The sequence below is a fragment of the Leuresthes tenuis genome, unplaced genomic scaffold, assembly GCF_036924035.1.
Source record: "Leuresthes tenuis unplaced genomic scaffold, fLeuTen1.0.hap1 SCAF_2, whole genome shotgun sequence".
Taxonomy (NCBI): Eukaryota; Metazoa; Chordata; class Actinopteri; order Atheriniformes; family Atherinopsidae; genus Leuresthes; species Leuresthes tenuis.
In genome coordinates this window covers 41,996,035-42,017,653 of record NW_027325356.1, presented here as the reverse complement: position 1 = coordinate 42,017,653, position 21,619 = coordinate 41,996,035, and the positions used below count along the sequence as shown (strand labels likewise).

The window sequence follows — 21,619 nt, the reverse complement described above, 5'->3', positions numbered from 1 at the left end:
TCTGTGCAATATTTAAGACATGCTATTTATTTACTATCATACTCAGAAAAGAAATCTTTGCATATTATACCATATTTTCACGACCATAAGGCGCAAATAAAAGTTTTAGATTTTCTTCAAAATGTGCAGCGCGCCCTGTGTGTTGTTGTAAGGCGGACGTAGCAGAGAACACCATGAGAACGTTAAAGGGTGAAGTGATTGTATATAAAAGAACAGGAGTGTGCGTTATGCAGAACATCTGTTTTAACAACCCTGAAAATGGCAAAGAGGCACGCTTATGAAGCACAGTTTAAACTGAAGGCCATCTGAGGAAAATCGGAATCGAGCAGCTGCGAGAGAATTTAAGATCAACGAATCGATGGTTCGCAAGTGGAGGAAGCTGGAAAACGAGCTCCGACAGGTGAAGAAGACGCAGCTGAGTTTCCGCGGAAATAAGGCGAGGTGGCCCGAGTTGGAGGAAAGACTCGAGCAGTGGATCATCGAGCAAAGTTTCAAAGCATAGTTTCACTATGGGTGAAACACTAAGGGTGGAAGGCAACGCCGGGCAAGTTACGCCACAGCTTGTGAGTGGATTGTAGATGCTTGGGCTAACGTGTCTGCTAGCACTGTTGTTCGAGCTTTGGCAAAAGCCGGCATCATTTCCGAGGAGCCACACGGCTTTTACAGTGAAGACAGTGAACCTGGCATGTTTGATGGAGATTTAGCACAGCTGTTCAATGCAGAAACAGAAGATGAAGACTTCGATGGGTTTGAGTTATGACGCACACTTGCTTGTTCAACCGTGTGTTTTAAATAAAGCACAAACAAACTCAGTTTTGCTCCCGACCTATTTTTAAATACAAAAACTTGTATGCTTGTGTGGATTGTATATAAAACTCGCGCCCTATAATTAGGTGTATAATTAGTATAATAACGGCACACATAACTGAGACTGCGCCTTTTAGTACGGTGCGCCGTATGGTCGTGAAAATACGGTAATCACTTTATAGTTATAGTTATACTAATAAATATTTTCAGTAGGTGAGAAGGTGTAAGACAGAGCAGCTTAAATCAAGCTCACCTGTATTATGTGGAGAAAACAGAACTGAATCAAGGATTTGTCCAAGAAATTGTCTGAGAAGTGTCCATCTGCTTTCAGTTTGTCAAAGAGATCCATCCAGAACTGAACACATTCACTTCGCAGGATCAGCCACCATCTTTCAATCCGCTGATTTCCAGTGCTTGGACCAAATATTACATTAACAGTTTCAGGCTGATCTTCTGTAAGATGCAAATATCTTTGCATGTCAGCCGCATTAACATTTTCTGTCCCTAAAGTCTTTCAGGACAACCCTCGGCTTTAATCACTGCATCCATGAAGTATCCAGCAATGACTCTTGGATCATTATTTGTTTTGTATGCCTCAAGCCATATTAGGCTTCTGGAAAAACCGTCAATGCAACCGTTGATCCCAATTCCAAATGGTTTGAGTTTATCATAGCCATCCATATGCCAAACATAGTTTGGACCACGACTACAGTAAACCCGTCTCTGCAGTCGATTTCTTGACCTTAGGTCCACTCCTTCACCATCTAGTAAGCGTAAAAGGACTCGAACTGTTTCCCTGTCTGTAACAAGACTATTCATCCAACATTTTTGGTGCATCCATCGATATCCGTGACACTGTCCAGAGGTTTCAAGTAGCTGTCGAATGAAAGCTGTCACTACACTCACATCAGTTTTGTTCTTTCGGCGCCAAAGTTTCTTCTTATTAAGAATCCTTTCTAGTGTCCTCTTGCTTAGAATAACCCCATGAACCTCAGCCAGCAAAGCAAGAATTTCATCATTGGTTAAACCACGTCTGAAATACTCTTCTATTTGTTTACAATCCATTAAAAAGGGGGAAAAACTGTTTTTTTACTGGTTAGACTGATCAAATTGAATACTGTGCAAATCTCATCCTCAGACAAGAAGACAGTATGTCTACTGGAAAAAATGAGACATTGTCAGTTTCAGAAAGTCAAAATTACGACTTTCTAACTCATAATTATGACTTTAAATCTCATAATTACGACTTTCTATCTCATAAGTATGACTTTAAATCTCATAATTATGACTTTGAAAGTCGAAATTATGACTTTCAGTCTCATAATTATGACTTTGAAAGTCGAAATTATGACTTTCAGTCTCATAATTATGACTTTGAAAGTCGAAATTATGACTTTCTATCTCATAATTATGACTTTGAAAGTCGAAATTATGACTTTCTATCTCATAATTATGACTTTGAAAGTCGAAATTATGACTTTCAATCTCATAATTATGACTTTCTATCTCATAATTATGACTTTAAATCTCATAATTACGACTATCTATATCATAATTATGACTTTGAAAGTCGAAATTATGACTTTGAATCTCATAATTATGACTTTGAAAGTCGAAATTATGACTTTGAATCTCATAATTATGACTTTGAAAGTCGAAATTATGACTTTGAATCTCATAATTATGACTTTGAAAGTCGAAATTATGACTTTGAATCTCATAATTATGACTTTGAAAGTCGAAATTATGACTTTCTGTTGGGCTTTTATTTTTTCTTTCATGGCAGAAATGGGCTTCCATACCTGAAGATATTTTTTCGAAGGTAAGTTACAAATGCTGTCAACATATTGTACACACACAATGTTACTCGACAACCGGCTCGTGATAAATTTCATTGTAAGTTTATACATTAATAAGTTTTCCACATACTCCTGGCGCAAATGGGCTGCTAACTTCAGGCTACAATTAGCTTTGTTATGCTAACGTCAGTTCATTCTGTTTTTACAAAAAATATGCATCTGGCAGACAAGGACAAGTTGAGCATGTGGTCCTCATCTGCCACTCATATTTGGGGCATGTGTATGTTCATTGTACTTTAGCAAAGTGGAATCAATAAAACATTGATTCCACTGTTCCCACTTTATCTGTGTGTAATGCACAATCCTTAGATCAGAAAGTATTTCCCGTTGGGTGGAAACCTTGTATGTCTAAAACCATTCCTTTATTATTGTAATAATTGTGTTACAATGTGTTGAATTTATAGATCTGCTATTTTCACAACTTATGTGTGACACGGTCCAACAGCAAACTCTAATAGGGTAAATTAATTTGTTCAAAGAATATAGCATTTTGACTAAAACTAGACTGAAACCTTTTTGACTTGACTGGACTAAAACTATCACATATAGAAGTGACTAAAACTAATAAGCATTTTAGTCCAAAAGACTAAGACCAAATCTAAGATGGTTGTCAAAAACAACAGTGCAAGCTGCTCGCACAGCCTGCCTTACTGTTAGAAAAGTAAAAGGCAAAGCTCATACTGGATGTCTGTGATTGCCAATTGTGTCAATGTGCTACAGCAACATTGCAGCATCTATGATGAACAGGGCCACCTTTGTGTGGATTTAAATAGCTCATTCTCATCTTGTAGTTGTTTTATACCTGTGAGCACAGTTGTGAATGTTATATTTAATTGAATTTAATAATCCTCCCAAAAAATACACACTGCAACTTTAAGGATTGCAGTAAACCAGTGGAAGAAATCCACGAGCTGGTTTGACTGGAGTAAACAGCGAAACTTCTAATGGCGAGATGTCCTAAACTCACAGACTTAACAAAGAGTTGTAATTATTGCAAGATTAGGTCTACAAAGTATTAGCTGGGCGAATACTTTTTTCTCATCTTATTTCTGCAATCTTTCACAATTCAATACAAATATGTTAGTCATATTGTGTTTATCAAATAAAGCAAAATGCGCAACATTTGATATAATTCTAGGTTGTTAAGTAAAGTCAAGAAAACAGTAGAAAACAGTTCAAAGTGCTTTACATAAAATAAAGAAGAAGCATTAAAAATATGTAAAATAATATAAATAGAAAGAAATAAAATAATTAAAATGAATAAAAACAAGCAACAGTCTCGATAAGTTAAATTATACCGTGCAGATTTCGTGCACAGACACATGAGAAAAGAAATGTTTTTAACATGGATTTAAAAACGTCTACATATGGTGACAGTTTAATCTCCTCTGGCAGTTTGTTCCACTTGTTTGCAGCATAGCAGCTAAATGCTGCTTCTCCATGTTTAGTCTGGACTCTGGACTGGACCAGCTGACCTGAGTCCTTGGATCTAAGGGCTCTGCTGGGTTTATATTCTCTGAACATATCACAGATTCTGGGATTTGTAAACCATCAGTAGGCTTTTAAAATCTATTCTGTGACTGACTGGAAGCCAGTGTAAAGATTTTAAAACTGGTGTGATGTGTTCAGATCTCTGAGTCCTGGTTAAAACTCCAGCAGCAGCGTTCTGGATGAGCTGCAGATGTTTAATGCTCTGTTTGGGAAGTCCAGTTAAAAGACCATTACAGTAATGGAGTCTACTGGAGATGAATGCATGGATGAGTTTCTCCTGGTCTTTTTGGGAGAGAAAACCTTTAATTCTGTTGATGTTTCTGAGTTGGTAAAAAGCTGCCTTGGTGACAGCTTTGATGTGGCTGCTGAAAGTCAGATCTGAGTCTATCAACACTTCCAGGTTACCAACTTGGTCAGTGATTGTAAGGGCCCGAGTCTCAAGATATGTACCATTGCTGACCCTCTTCTCTTTGCTGCCAAACAGAATAATAAGGCAACAAAATATTGGGTTTCATCCTTTCACAAAGCACTGCAAGCAAACCTAGCCTTTAGGGAGAAAATGATCCCAGATCCTCTAAAATTCAGTATAGGTACATAGTTTTTCTTTTTGTGTCTTTTATATTTTTTCCTTTTGTTAGAACTTCCATTCTGATAGAAGGTCTTCCTGTCACTTACCTTTTACTGTCCCATCATGCATAGGTTGGTCTCCATCTTGGCTGGAGTTGGTGTTTGTCGAGCATCGATGTCGCACGAGCTGATGTTTAAGTCCCGAGAATGACTGTGACTGGTCATATTCTCCCACTGGCTGGATGAACAAGCTATCCTCCCCAATCTGAATTATCCCCGTCTGTGTAGGGAAATGTGCAAGAAGATAGCAGAATAAGTCAATGCTCGTGAAAATAAAGAGCAGGGTTTAATAGTTATGTATATAATGAAAGGAGAATTAATTTAGTGTTAACAAATTTACAATAAAGGTAATAGAAAATTATTAATGTGAAAGAACTTTGTGTGGGATATCAAAGACAAGAACCTAATGAATAATTTTTCACATTCTAATATTACTTATTTCAAATCCTTAGAACTCAAAATGTGAAACATGGTGCATTTTTGCTAGAGTGCATGTACAATGCCTGAGAACAGTTGGTAGTTGGATGCCTTATTAATGTATCATACTTACTAAAATGTTAAATAAATCATAGGGTTTTGAACCAGTCCATGTATCTCTAACTCATGATTCATGATTAGAATAATACCACATATGGGAATTGATGAGGTTTTTACTTACAAAGGGACTATGTAAAAAAAGAAAAGATGTATAAAGTTCCATCATCCAACTACTTCAGCAAGCTCACTCTCTGGACAAAGCAGGCAGTGCCGTGAGGATCATCTTCTTTGATTTCACTAGTGGTTTTAATACAATTCAGCCTATACTGTTAAGTAAGATGCAGCAGAAAATACAGGTTGATGCCTCTACAACCATCTGGATTATTGACTACTACAACAGTTTGTGAGACTTAACAGTTATGTGTCTGAGAAGGTGGTCAGCAGCAGAGAAGCACCACAGGGGACTGTACTTCCTCTTCACTCTGTACACCTCAGACTTCCAGTATAACTCAGAGTCCCGACATCTCCAGAAAGACTCAGATGACTCTGCAGTTGTTGGGTATCAGTGATAAACAAGAGGCTGAGGGCAGGGAACTGGTCAGTTACTTTGTGGCATGGTGTGGCAAGAGTAACCTCATCTTAAACACAAACGAAACAAAGATTTTGAGAGAGAGAGAGAGAGAGATTCTGGATTTTAGGAGGACCAAGAGTTTGCCAAATACTACAATCTCCATGCTTGGTGAAGAAGTGGTTGAAGAATACATATCGAGGAGTCTTATCTGGATAGCACAGTGGACTGGAAATGCAACACTGAGGCTGTCTGTCAAGAAGGAACATAACAGACTGTACTTCTAAAGTAAGCTTAGGGCTTTTAATGTATGCACCAAGATGTTTTATATATTCTACAACTTTGTGGTGCAGAGGGCAAAGTTTTAAAAATGATTTAACTTGAAATGGGAGATAAGCTTTACCATAGACATTAGTAGAGCAAATTCTATGAACTTTTACCTGCTTACTGCAATGCTGTTGTGTGTGTGTTTCTGTGGGCAGGAAAAACCTAACCTTAACAATAGGAGTGCAGGGAGAGTAGATAGATTTAGCATTTCATTTTAAAGTGGCCATGACAAGATCATTTACAGTCATCAAATTATTAATCTTGGGTACTTCTAGATAAGCCTTGCATACTTCATAACTCCAAATAGTACGTCATTTGTTCAGAAATAGGGAGAGCTTTCTTTTAGGGAGGAAGCCTCCTCCTGGGAATGGGAGGATCTGGCTAAAGTGTGAGGTTTGCAGAGGGGCCGTGGAATGGGATGATGGTGACTCTTGAACATGCTTTACTACAATTGCTGGCCAGGCAGCCACAAGTGTTCAAGCCTGAATTGGATCCCAAATATCAAAATCTCAACGAAGATTACAGTAGGACGTCTCTCGTAAATATGCTCAGTACCAGCTTATGTAATTAACTTTGTGTTTCTGAGCGCTTGTTGAAGCAATGAATGGATATGTTCAGCTGTCTGATGTATAAATCTATTACACAAAGTACAGTTAACCCCGTTAGCTGCCTTTTCACTCAGTATAAAACATAATGCTTCTACTATAATCCCTTAATACGTATAATACCAACACAACATAAACATCTTAAATGATTTCACTCACAGCTTGAGGTTCAGACTTGTGCCCTTTTAGAGTTTGAACAATCTGGACTTTCAGCTTCAGTCTCCCTGTAAAGCCATAGTTGTACCTGTAGCCATAAAATCAAGATTGCTGAGTTTTTGGGGAAGCTGAAAAGGATCAATTTACCCAAACAATCAAAAATACATTTTCTTAAGACTTATCATGCTTTAAAAAGTACTCATGGATCACTTGTTCCTTACCGGGGGCTCACACCAAAAGCGGCGTGAGCGGCCAGCTGCCTCACACCTGGCCTTATTTTGGGCAGGCACCTTTTCAGCTACATCAGCCAGCTACATCTCAAGGGGGTGTCGATGATCTGAGGCGATAACAAATACTGCAGCCTCTGTTGGCTGGAAGCCAGCTCCTTCCCCTCTCTCTGCCTCCCTCCATGGTACAGGATAACTCAGGGGAGCAGGAGACTTCAATTTTCTACTCCTCAACATCATCAATAGTGCACACAGAAGACGCTACATAGTGTGTTAGATGTGTTCAGCTCAAGAGAAATCAACAATGAGGCGTGAAATTCTTTCAGTTGTATATTTTCCTTGCTTTTCTCTAACTCAAAAACTAACAATATTTCATGAATATATACATACATGGGATGGATCTATCCTTTTCATGAAGTTGGCTTGATTTCCACTGTCGGCAGAATCTGGATTAGAAGAGTCGACAGAAACCATCTTCATTTAATGCTGTAATCAGCTCAAAGATTTTGCATCTGGTGTAATGCCGTTTTTGCTGTGTAAGGGAAAGGTATCCCAAACAGACAAAATTTGAATGGCAGCGTACCCGATGTGGTGACACACGTTGTACGTTGGCGTACAAGGTTTGCTAGATGGCACTAGCATTGCGTGGGCTCTGGCACTGGACTGTTCCTGGTGCTGACTTTCCTTATTCATAACATTTAAGCGGCAAATTGCCAGTGAACACACAAAAAAAGTTGAGTGACCGATTTAACTTTTTAGGGTTCTCTTGGACAGTGGATGTCCACTTCACAGACGTTAACATGAGTAGGTCACGTATTCCAAATAGACGCGTCCAGTGGCACTACATAGAAATGGTGTTCACTTTATATATACTGGTTCTGGTTCTTATGTATGTGAAGTGGACAGAGGACGTCTACTGTGAAGTTGATATCCTTTGTCCTTTGTTTTTGTGGTATCATAAATATGTGTGAGTGGGTGTGAGAGTAAACAGGAGTGTCTGGTGTGTTTTTGTGAAAGAGCAAGAGATAAAACGAGAGCACAACCACAGAGAGCAACCTTTGTTCATCTTTTCAAGTGCTGTGTGACTTCACAGCTGCTGTGCTTCTGCCAGCTCTCTTCACGGACAACTACCTCTGTTTCTCGCTGCAAGGAATATCTGTTTTTTCAATGCAGTTCTTTCAACGAAACCTGCTGTTTCTCTGGCGCCCAAAACCTGGTCTGATGAGGAGAGACGGCATCCATCCCACTTTGGAAGGAGCGGTTCTCATTTCTAGAAATATGGACAAATTTATTAGTCATCCAAAAACATGACATCCCAGGGTTGAGACCAGGATGCAGAGTTGTAGTCTTACACACTTCTCTGCGGCTTCCCACCTGATGCTGCCCCCCCCCCCCCCCCCCCCCCCCCCTCAATCAAAAAACACAAAAGGAGCAAATCCTCTTGTGCAAAAAAAAATTAAAACAAAAACTTTAACTGAAGAAAAACATCAAACTATTAAATGTGGTTTGCTGAATATTAGATCTCTCCTTTGGAAGTCTCTGTTAGTGAATGATTTGATCTGTGATCATCATATTGATATATTTTGTCTTACAGAAACCTGGCTACAGCAGGAGGATCATGTTAGCATTAATGAATCAACTCCCTCTGACTATTTAAATGTTCACGTTCCTCCAACCACAGGCAGAGGAGGAGGAGTGGCAGCTATCTTCAGATCAGGGTTACTAATCAGTCCTAGACCCAAGATTAGTTTTAGCTCTTTTGAATCTCTGATTCTCAGTTTTTCCCACCCAAAGTGGAAATCACAAAAACCTCTTGTGTTTGTTGTTGTGTATCGTCCACCTGGCCCTTATTCTGAGTTTCTCTCTGAATTCTCAGAGTTTTTATCCCAGTTAGTGCTGAGTACAGATAAAGTCATTGTAGTGGGTGACTTTAATATTCATGTAGATGTTGAAAATGACAGCCTAAATATTAACTTTAATTCTATATTAGACTCTATTGGATTTTCTCAAAGTGTTCACAGACCTACTCACTGCCTTAATCATACCCTTGACCTTGTGCTGACTTATGGCATTGAGAGTGAACAGTTAACAGTGTTCCCTCATAACCCTGTCTTGTCTGACCATTTTTTAATAACTTTTGAATTTACATTACTTGATTATACGGCTTCTGAGAAGAATTTTACATATAGAAGGTGTCTGTCAGAGAATGCTGTAACCCGATTTAAAGAGTTCATTTCATCCTTCTTTTCTTCACTGCCATGTGCAGATATGACAGAGGACGTCTACCTAAATGTTACTCCAGTAGAACTTGACTCTCTTGTTGACAGCACTATAGCTTCAATGCGTACAACACTGGACAATGTTGCCCCTCTGAAAAGGAAGGTAATCAGTCAGAAGAGGTTGGCTCCTTGGTATAATTCACAGCTGCGTTAAAGCAGACTGCAAGAAAGCTGGAGAGACAGTGGCGTTCCTCTAATTTAGAAGAGTCTCAATTAGTCTGGAAAGATAGTTTAATAACGTATAAGAAAGCACTTCGTAAAGCTAGAACTGCTTATTATTCATCATTGATAGAAGAGAATAAGAATAATCCCAGGTTTCTTTTCAGCGCTGTAGCCAGGCTGACAAAGAGTTCAAGCTCTGTTGAGCCATGTATTCCTTTAACTCTCAGCAGTGATGATTTCATGAGATTCTTTATGAATCTGATTGGACTACTGTAATTCCTTATTATTGGGCTGTCCCACATATTCTCTGAAAAGCCTCCAGCTGATCCAAAACCCTGCAGCCAGAGTTCTGATGAGAACTAACAGGAGAGATCATGTTTCTCCAGTTTTAGCTTATCTTCATTGGCTCCCTGTTAAATTCAGAATAGAATTTAAGATTCTTCTTCTCACATATAAAGCTCTTAATGACCGAGCTCCATCATATCTTAATGATCTCATTGTAAGATATTTTCCTAACAGAGCACTTTGCTCCCAAACTGCAGGTTTACTTGTTGTTCCCAGAGTTTCTAAAAGTAGAATGGGAGGTAGAGCCTTCAGTTATCAGGCCCCTCTCTGTGGAATAAGCTGCCAGTAAATGTCCAGGAAGCAGACACCCTTTCCACTTTTAAGATTAGGCTTAAAACTTTCCTTTTTGATAAAGCTTATAGTTAGGGATGGCTCAGGTAATCCTGAAACATCCCATAGTTAAGCTGCTATAGGCTTAGACTGCTGGGGGACCTCATCTGTCACACCTTTCCTCACTTTGCTCTCTTTTTCCTCCTGTTTAATTTCTCAAATGATATTATGTACATGTGACATTATTGTGGTTATTAACTTGTGTTTCCCTGTTCCAACAGATATCCTTTGAATGGCGTTATGGTGTTTTTCCCCCTCTTTTCCCTCTTTTCTGTCTTCTCAAACCCCAGCTGGTCCAGGCGGATGGACACCCTTCCTGAGTCTGGTTCTGCCAGAGGTTTCTTCCTGGTTCTGGTTCTGCCAGAGGTTTCTTCCTGGTTCTGGTTCTGCCAGAGGTTTCTTCCTGTTAAAGGGAGTCGTTCCTTTCCACAGTCCCTCAGGCTCAGGACGGGAGATTGGACTGAAGACAAGTTTCTGTGCAATCTGTTGGTTTCCTTAGCTGGGATATTAATTTTTTGAATTGGCTCTATATGAATGAATTGGATTATGATTACAATGAATTGAATTCCAATTGGCTTGAATTGGACTATATTATTTAAGTGCCTTGAGATGACAAATTGTAGGTGTGGCCATTCTAATTTCAGGGAATATTGTCTATGACCATCTAACACAAATAACAAACAAGGAAGGTACATTTATTTTGATTAAGGGTAAGATTGATGGTGTTTTAGTAACTCTGTACAATATATATGCATCATCAGGACCAAATTCTATCAACAAATATTCGACAAAATAATGGTGGAATCAGAGGGAATAACAATTTGTGGCGGAGACTTCAATTTAAAGAGGAACTCCAGTATTTTTAAACCTTGACCTATTTCTGGTATGACGTACGTTTATCTACTCACTGAGAACAGTTTGGCGAAAGTTGGCGTCCTTCGGGAGCTATTTCGATAACTTGCAAGAAGAAATCCCTCCGTTAGCTCTCCTATAGCTGCAAGTAGTTACATAACAGCAGCTATGAGCTAACAGAGCTATAGCACACGTTCATTCATTCATTCTTCTTAAAGTATTGGTGAAATAAAGACAGATAATGCCTTATTTAGAGGCTGCATCGTCCCTGCCCTGTTCACTCCGTTATATGGATATACGCTGATCGCAAGTTGTCTAAATAGCTCCCAAAGGACGTCGACTTTTGCCAAACTGTTCTCGGTGTGTAGATACAGTGGGGGGAACAAGTATTTGATACGCTGCCGATTTTGCTGGTTTTCACACTTGCAATGCATGTAATTGTAAGACTGCACGACTGTAATTTTTACAGGAAACGTCTGACTTCTGTAATTGCAAACAAAGGTTTCTGTGCCAAGTATTAAGTTTAATTTTTCTGATGTATCAAATTCTTTTTTCCTACAATAAAATGCAAATTAATTATTTTAAAATCATTCAGTGGGATTTTCTGGATTTTATTTTTAGATTTCGTCACTCACACTTGAAGAGCACCTATGATAAAAATTACAGTCTTCTACATGCATTGCAAGTGTGAAAACCAGCAAAATCGGCAGCGTATCAAATACTTGTTCTCCCCATTGTAAACGTATTTCATGCCAGAAATAAGGTCCAGGTTTAAAAATACCGGAGTTCCCCAATAACTCTAAACCCAAACATGGACTCCTCTGGTACAAGAATTCCCAAACCCAATCATATTGCTGAAAAAAAACATGCACCTTAATGACAGAACTAGATATAGCTGATGTATGGAAAGAAAATAACTTGACAACTAAGGACTATACTTACTTCTCCCACCCACACTCAACATACTCAAGAATCGACTATTTCCTGATGTTTAAGAAGGACAAACAGTGGGTTGAAAAATGTCACATAAGATGTATGGATGTATCAGACCACTGCCCAGTTTATGTCAGTAAACATAAGAACTAGACATAAAGAAACACTCTGGAAAATGAACTCCAGTATCTTAAATAAAGACACGGCAGAACACTTAACAAATGAAATAGAGGGATATTTAAAACTTAATGATAACGGAGAGGTGTCACCGACTGCACTCTGGGACGCATGCAAGGCAGTAATGAGACGCAAATTAATCGTCATGGCATCCTTGATTAAGAAATGCAGGAAGGAAAAACTGGATTGAAACTCCATAACGAACTAGAAATAGAACAGCATAAAAAATCACTTCGTATAGAAATAGAGATGAAAATTAAATAGATGAAATTTACGCACAGGAAATTCAGAAAAAATGAATATACACTAAACAAAAACACCATGAAGGAGGTAGTAAACAAGCTCGACTCCTTGCCTTTAAACTGCGAAAACAACAAGCGGATAATACTTTTTACTCCATAAAGGACCCTTTGACTACACAAACATACCATGACATTGATAAGATCAAAAGTTGTTTAAAAAATTATTATGAAAAACTTTACACTCAACCACTGGTAGATAGCGACAGCAAAATGGACGATTTTTTTTAAATCAGTGAATCTGCCAGTCCTTTCTGAAACTCAAAATAATACATTAATGTCAGCAACAACAACAGAAGAAGTGAAAGATGCCATAACAAGACTGAAAACAAAGAAATCCTCAGGTCCTGACGGGTATACAGCACAATGGTACAAAACTCTAAGAGCGGTATTGACACCTATTTAGTGAAGACATTTGATTGGGTTGTGCAGACAAAAGAGACTCCAGTTTCCTGGAAGGAAGCGATAATATCGGTTACTGCAAAACCAGGAAAGGATAAATCAGAATGCGCTAATTACAGGCCAATTAGTGTACTAAACCTAGACTACAAGTTATTTGCCTCTATTCTTGCTAAAAGATTTGATAAGATTCTGCTACAGATCATACATTTAGACCAAACAGGATTCATTCAAAATAGACAAACCCAAGACAGTACAAGACACACACTACGGATTATCAGACATATCACCCAAAACTACCTCCAGGCTATGATAGTAAGCTTAGATGCAGAAAAAGCCTTTGATTCTGTGAGATGGACCTTCCTATTCAAGGTAATGGAAAAATTTGGTTTTAATGAGACAATAATACAAACAATAGAATCACTATACAAAAACCCATCAGCACGGCTGAAGATTAATGGAGAACTCTCAGAATCATTTATACTTGAACGATCAACTCGACAAGGATGCCCACTGAGCCCTCTTCTCTTTGCTATTTTTATTGAGTCTTTAACTCAAGGAATAAGACAAAATAAAGCAATTGAGGGGATAAAAATGGTAGACCATCAGAAACTGGCATTATTTGCAGACAACGTTTTAATAAATCTACGTAATCCATCACAATCTTTGCCAGCACTAATGTCATATTTAAATGAATATGGCTCTTTCTCAGGTTACAAATTAAATGTTCAAAAAACACAGATTCTTAGTTTTGACTACAATCCTATTGATCTCTGTCAGAAACACCAGCTAAACAGGGATGAAAAATCCATAAAATATGTAGGAATCCATATTATTCCTAAAGATCTGTCAAAAATAGCAGAAATTAATTATAAACCTGTGATTAAGGAAATTATCCTTATAAGATATTCACAGATGGAGACTGATACCATATCTAAGCCTCAGTTCACATATTGAATCCATCAAGATGAACATCCTGCCAAAGGTTTTATGCCTTTTTCAGTCAATACCCTTAGAATCTCCAGAAAAACTATTTCAAGATTGGGACAAATTCATTTCTAGATACATATGGGCTGGGAAAAAACCTAGGATACGATATAATACTCCAGCTATCAAAAGAAAAAGAAGGACGAGCTCTTCCTATTCTAAAAGACTATTACAAGGCAGCCCAACTTAGGCCTTTAATAGGCTGGTGTACTCCTAGTTAGAAGGCCAGATGGAAAAATATTGAACAAACAATGGGAAGAGGACTCCCAGTCACTGCGTTGATTGGTGATCCATCATTAAACAAATACCTTACCGATCAAGATAATTCTTTAAAGCTTTTGACCTGCATGGAAAAATCTAATTAGCTATTTCTGCACTCCATATCAAAAGAGATCATATTCCAATCAGACAGAATGTTGGAGACATTGTGGAAGCAAAGAGGCGAATAACTACCACATATTCTGGTGCTGCCCGGCTGTGACCCCATTTTGGTTGGGCATATATCAAACTCTAGAGACTGTTTTCTCAACAAAAATAACTTTTTGTTTCAATTTGTTATATTTGGTGGATCTAGAGGAACTGGAGTGGAGGAACAAAGATAAATATTTACTGAGAATATTACTGGTGAGAAATCAATAACGAAGAAATGGCTGAAGAGGGAAACACCGAGTGTAGATGAATGGATTGCTATTGTGTACAACATCTATGTAATGGAAAGAATTACCTTCAATTTAAGAAGTATTTATTGAAAATTGGAAAGAATGGATTACATACAGTACAGAAGTTTGGACACACCTCATTCAATGCATTTTTCATGACATAGATTCTCACTGAAGGCATCAAAACTATGAATGAACACATGTGGAGTTGTGTACTTAACAAAAAAAAGGTGAAATCACTGAAAACATGTTTTATATTCTACTTTCTTCAAAATAGCCACCCTTTGCTCTGATTACTGCTGCTCTTGGCATTCTCTTGATGAGCTTCAGCATTTTTTTATGTTGTATATAAAGGCAAAATCAAAAGTATTTAAAAACAGCCAAAATGGGCTCAGACCCCTGAGGGTTAATATGAATCTGTCTCATGACCCCACTTGCACTTGCTTGAACTGACTCGCCAAAGCAACACATCCAACACAAACAGTTCAAATAAATGCAGAGTATCTATTAAAACATTAACCAAACATGGCATCAACCAAAGCATGAACCTTAAAAGCAGAAAATCTGTGTGTAATATGAGAACTACAGTTGTACATGAAATATCTGTCACGAGGTAGAAAAAAATGCACTGAAAAAAGTGACTTTTTGGTGCGATAAATTCTATTAGAGTAACTGTCATCATTTCTACCCTGTAGTATTTTTAAGATTCAGTAAGTACTAGAGTTTCTTAAGTAAAATTAAACATTTTATTAACGTAACAGATGAATTATTGGGGAAAAGTAAGTTTTACTTCGGTTTCCTCATATCATTTAAATGTTTAATAGATGTATGTCCATAAACCTAAAAATTTTACATAAACTTTACTCTGAAAGTGTAGGGTTTCGAAACGCATGCACATGAAGCGACACTGCTCCGGACGTCACAGCAGCATCACGCTCAGCAAGGTGGAGCACGTACGAGCGGTACATTTTTACCGCTCTGTTTTAAATTTGTAATAATATATAATATATCTGCATGTAGTGTGACGAAAGATATTTAATGATATCTGGTTATCTGGTACCTACCCAGAGTGGTGGTTAGCACTGTCGCCTCACAGCGGGAGGGTTCCAGGTTTCCCGCCTGGCATTTCTGTGTGGAGTTTGCATGTTCTCCCCATGTATGCGTGGGTTCTTTCCGGGTACTCTGGCTTCCTCCCACTGTGCATGTTAGGTTAATTGGTGACTCTAAATTGTCCTTGGACTGGCGACCTGTCCAGGGTGAACCCCGCCTTTCACCCGATGACTGCTGGGATAAGCTCCAGCCCCTTGACGGATTGATGGTATAGAAAATGGATGGATGGGTGGACTACCTAATTTTAGTTAGTAGTGTAATGCAAATTCTACAGATATGTAAGATTCATCATTTTAAGTTCTAGAGACTGTGTTCTCAAAAAAAATAACTTTTTGTTTAAGTTTTACGTAAAATACTAAGTAAAACTTGAAATTTGAAGTAAAATGATGTTCCTGCCAATGAGAAGCAAGTACACTTTACTTAATTTGTTTAAATAAATATATTTTAAAACTTGGATGTAATCAAGTAAATGTTACTTAATATTTTCACAACTGTAATGTTTTATGGAAAGTAACGTTTATTTGATACTGGCAAGTGAGTTTTACTTAATATTGCAGGATTAAAGTTTACTTAAATCATTTGCATGCAAATACTTACAATATATATATAAATAGAGTTATAAGTAGAGTTATAGAGTTATAAGGTTATAAGTAGTAGAGTTATTTTTTTCAGTGTGTGGGGTGAGTTAAGAAAATATTTAACCATATGAATCTGAATATGGAGATGACCCAATTGGGCAAAAGAATGGAGAAACAATCACAGAGCCAAATTAAATGTTGGGACTCTAGATTTAAGAAATATGTTAACTGTTAGCAACTTGGAAATTAATTTACTACTAATCTCAAGACATCAGTTATAACAAGCAAAAAGAGAAGAAGCCATTGATCCTACTTTGAGTTGAAGTGACACACACATCCAGCTGGACAGCTTTTGTATTGGGAGTAGATGGCTAGTGGAACTGGAACCAGGGTATTGCCCTAATTCCCCTGCCTGGGTTTCTTGTGCAGATTGTAGGTTCATCTGTCAGGCAGCTCTTGATGGGTCCTGCACAGTGTCGAATTGGCTGTTGGCTCTCTCTCTCTCTCTCTCTCTCTCTCTCTCTCTCTCTCTCTCTCTCTCTCTCTCTCTCTCTCTCTCTCTCTCTCCCTCTCTCTCTCCGAACAAGGAATGGAGCTTCGGTTGATGTTGCAAGAGGGTGTGTTTTAAAAAAAAAAAAAAAAAAAAATGTATGTACTCACAAGGGCTATTTGTTTTAAAGAGCTTTTGTGAGGGAAACTTTGATTCAAGCTACAAAGCTAGTTGATCCATAATGATAAAAATCTCATTGACTGATAACGTGAAAAAGACAGACATGTGTTTTGCACATACCTTAGAACATAAGCAGGACCTGGTTTCTTTGTTCGAGGTCTTATCACTGATGCATGAGAGCTGTATGACCTTGTGTATGCCGTATTAAAGAATATTCTCTGCTAAACACTCTTGCTTCCAGTCTGATTGATTCCAGCCTCATCTACTTTGACTTTTGGTGCTGATGACAACAGAACGCCTGCCCAGGAAACCCTCAATGCAAAATCTAAACTAAATCCTTACTCCAGTCCTGGCATCTGATGAAGTGAAGACCAAAATCCCTATAATCCAGGCTCTGTTTTCCATTAATTTAATAGCAACTGACAAAAAAGGTGTTGGATAAGAATAACCACCCTGCTGCTTTTCTGAAACATTTTGAAGATCACAGAAGACTTTGCCTGGTCACAGAATACAGCAGTTCTGGTGAAGAAAGGACACCAACGCCTTCACTTCCTGCGCCAGCTGAGAAGAGCACACCCCCCATCTCCCATTCTCACCACGTTCTACAGAGGAACCATCGAGAGCGTGCTGACCAGCTGCATCTCCATCTGGGCTGCTGGCTGCAGTCTCACACTGGAGGGCTCTTCAGAGAGTGGTGAGAACAGCTGAGAAAATTGTTGGGACTTCTCTGGACATGGACACAAAAACGCTGTGTGACCACAGCACTGAGGATATCCACAGATCCTTCTCACCCACAAAACTGACTGTTCAGCCTGCTGACCTCCGGCAGGAGGTACTGCAGCATCTGGTGCAGAACCACCAGGGGCAGAACCACCTGGGGCCTCATGTACAAAGGGTGCGTACGCACAAAAAAGTGGCGCAATAAAACGCAACGACCGCATACGTTGACTTCTGGCGCTGTCATGGCAACCTATACAGCAGCATTAAGAGTGTTAGCTACACGATCAATGTACAGTGATGTGTAAATGCAATCAACCAACATTGTGGGGGTGGCCTGGTTCAACGCAAGATTCATACATTCAGTAACAGAATTGTTGAGAACAGACTACAAACTGGCACTGCGGCGATGGGTGGCTTCTTGGTGAGTAACTTTATTCGTGTAATTGTCCTAATATTATTCCTCGTGACGTGCATTGAGCATGTGGGCCCCCAATTTCTATCCCGTCTTCACAGCATCATAGTTGGTGGTTAAGGTTAGTAACTTGCTGTTTTTTTGCTGGTTAAACAACAGCTTCAGATCTTTCTAAAAAAACCCTGATCGTCTCTGTGTGCAAATGTTAATAACCCCGTGGGTGAAGTGGGAAATGTCTTAATCACCCTCACCTTTTCCCCGGCACACTTCTGCACTATAGGTTACTGTATGAACACGTTTGTTGTGAGTTGCACAAATATAGGTATTTACCTTTAATCAGAGTCACCCACACTCCCACACCCCCCATCCCTGAGAGAGCAGTGTCACCCATAGTTGTGCCAACTCCCTGTTCAAACAGGGTGGGCCCCTCTTCTCCTGTCCCCCCTGCTTGTTTTGGCCATACTTCGGCAGTGATCAGCTGGTCTCCCCTTCTCATCCACCTTAATGTCGGACCACTTCGCCAGTCCATCGCAGGGCCACACAGAGACAACTATGCATGCTCACACTCCTAAAGACAATTTAGAGTCACCAATTAACAACATTAACATGCATGTTTTTTGGGACGGTGGGAGGAAGCCGGAGTACCTGGAGAGAACCCACGCATACACGGGGAGAACATGCAGACTCCACACAGAAAGGCCCCAGCCGGGAGTTGAACCTGGAACCGTCTTGCTGTAAGGCGGCGGTGCTAACCGACTCCATAATTTTAATTCTATTCTATTCTAATTCTAACTGTCCTTTAGCCAAGAAATGTAATTTGTTCTATGTCAATGTAAGTGGATGTCTGAATGACAAATAAAATGTTATTTTTACAGTCCAAATTCAAGATCAGTTTTATGATCATACATCTGTAGCGAACTCAAGTGTGGAATTTAATACAAACTTAAGACTTTAAATGACTGCAACATTCTTTTGTGGGGATGGTCAGTGTGGAAATACCAGATGGGGGATTTCTACATTAAAGAAGAGAAATTTACAACAACCTTTGCCCATGAAAGCATTTTGGGGGAGTTTTCTCAGCCCCTCTTTCCACAGACCTGTGCCATACATTTAGGTAAATGCATTAATATCTTAGTGCTAACGAAGCTGAACAAACAACGGACCCTCTCAGGAGAGTATTGGGGAAAACCAGAACAGGACCCTTCCGACCCTATATGGGTCAAAGTAAACAATGGTGACAGTTTGTCCTGACTCTGATTCAAGCCAGAGACAGTCGCTGCATGGACCTCTCAAAAGGATCTCACCCAGAATCACTTTTTAGCTGAATCTTCAAACTGTATTGAATGTGCTTTATATCGTTGTTCAAGTTCTTTCATGTTCTCAGTGATATCACAAGCTGCATTTTAAGACCTTTTTCATGATCATACGTGGAACGATAAGGAAGATATTATTATTTTGGAAAATGACTATTCAGCTTATGGAGCCACATTGCCCCTGAGTGGCTCGTAGTACTGAATAGTTAAACCCAAAACTAAGTCAACAACTTGCATATGACATTTATATGAAATAATGCAACTGTTAACCAATGCTTCAGCTGTTTCTTATTGTATTCTGTGTTTAACACAGGAAAATAACATTGTTTGGTTCGTTATTCATACTTCATAACTTTACAGATATCTATCTGAATTTTGAGACTCATAACCATCATGTTATGTTATGTTATGTTGTTTTGATGTCTTTATATCCTAAGTTTATGCTATATCTTTACCCTTTATATCTTAACAAGTTATGGTGTTTTTAGAATCCTCTGAACAAATGTTTATGAGACGGAGGAATGCAGGAGTCGAGTTGCTTTGAGGCGCCCTCGTTGCAGGTCGCCTTACAAAATACGCCCAGGCAGACGTCACAACAGTTTCAGGCATACCATTGGCTGAAAGTGTAGCGTAAGCCTACTTCAAGCCCCGCCTCCGCGAATCAAACTCCGGAAACCGCGAGGAAAAGTCAGAATATTGACGGAATATTGAAGATAGAGAATAGAGATGAGAAGATGACGTTCTGTATTATTTCTGGCTTTCGTAGTTTGGTCTACCTTTTTGGTTTGTTGTTTTCTAGTATTCAGTTCTTTGATCAATATTTTCTGGTTTTGCCGCACCTTTAGTTTATAAGTAAACAGTTTACTTTTCATTCTGCTTCCTGGCTCTCAGTCATTGTCTGCACTTGGGTTTTCCTTCCTCGCCTCCACCTCCTCCTCGTGACAGATATAGAAAAATGCAAGTATTTTCATCTCTGATTAGTATCAGAAATGAAATTTTCATTTATATCCATTTGCCTCTAAACTTGTCTTGGTAAAAACATTTTAAATTCTTAATAAAGTCCTTCACATTCACTAATTGTTTCATTAAGATCTGAAAAAGTCATTTCTAAAAATTCCAAAGGGTTTACTACCTGGCCTTAAAAGCAATCAAATCAAGTCTATGTACAAACCCCTGTATAACTATAAAAAAGAAAAGTATAAATAAAAAAAAATCCATTCTATATTTGATAGCTAGCCAGAGGGGATGCTAGCAGGGCAATAATACGTCCTTCTCTGTTACCAGTTACTAATAGCTGTGGATTGAACATTAAATTAAGTGGTGTAATCCTGGACATTAAGGAACATCTGTGCTTGTTGGACATTGAACTGTTAGCCGTGAGCATGTGTCTATATTATTTGTTAAGAGAGTTCTCCTCTGACATATTTGTTGGTGTTTATGTCCCATCATCAACTGAAGAGGAAGTGGCACGCAGTGCAATACACACCACTGTCGTTCAGCTAAGGTCTAAACATTCAGAGGCAATCATAGTTATAACTGCCGATTTCGACTGCAAGTTTCGACTCTACTCTCTGCCCTTTTCATCAGTTAGTTGACTACACCACAAGAGGCAGCAAGGGTAGTTTTACACCAGGATAGCCTAAGGGACTTGGTTCGATGGGCAGGGAATACCGAAAAATTTGGTATGGTTTACTTTCACACTGCACTTCTGAAAGCAGACCATACCGCCTGAACAATGTCACGCAGTTACAACAGCTACTCATTTCGGGCGCTATTGCCCGAAATTAACACTGACCAGGAAGGGAAAAAAGCACGAGGAAGAAGAAAACCCAGCTCATTGATTGGCTAGGACTGAAAACAGAAATCCATTCCCTTCAGCCAGCTTGTTCACTACAAGTAATAGCCCTAGCCACATACAATCACAATATATAGTCCTCTGACCATATATCAATAAGAGCCTGCACCTCCTCTCTACTCTCTGCACTCATTTCCTCTCTTTGGTTCACTGGATAGTCCATGGGGTTAATTTGCAGAACTCGCTTGTTTGGTCCACACCAGAGTTCAGATGAGCTTTCACACCTGCCCAAAGTAGCGGACCATCCAAGGAAACCAACTCTGGTCCGGACCAAAAAGCACTAGTGTGAAAGTACACTGGACCTTCTATATGCAAATGTGAAATATTTATAGCGCGACAGCCCTTACTTCATTTGGCCACTCTGATCACAACCTGGTGTTATTAACACCTCACTA

At 39.0% G+C, this 21,619-nt stretch overlaps 1 protein-coding gene across 1 annotated transcript in view; it reads right to left on the bottom strand.

Moving 5' to 3' along the window:
* The window catches only part of adamts17 (ADAM metallopeptidase with thrombospondin type 1 motif, 17), a 174,604-nt gene that overhangs the window by 127,817 nt on the left and 25,168 nt on the right, over window positions 1-21,619 (bottom strand). Inside the window, exon 3 of the mRNA XM_072381119.1 lies at window positions 4,833-5,004. Within this exon, the coding sequence (XP_072237220.1) occupies window positions 4,833-5,004 (172 nt within the window). The remainder of the gene's footprint in view (window positions 1-4,832; window positions 5,005-21,619) is intronic.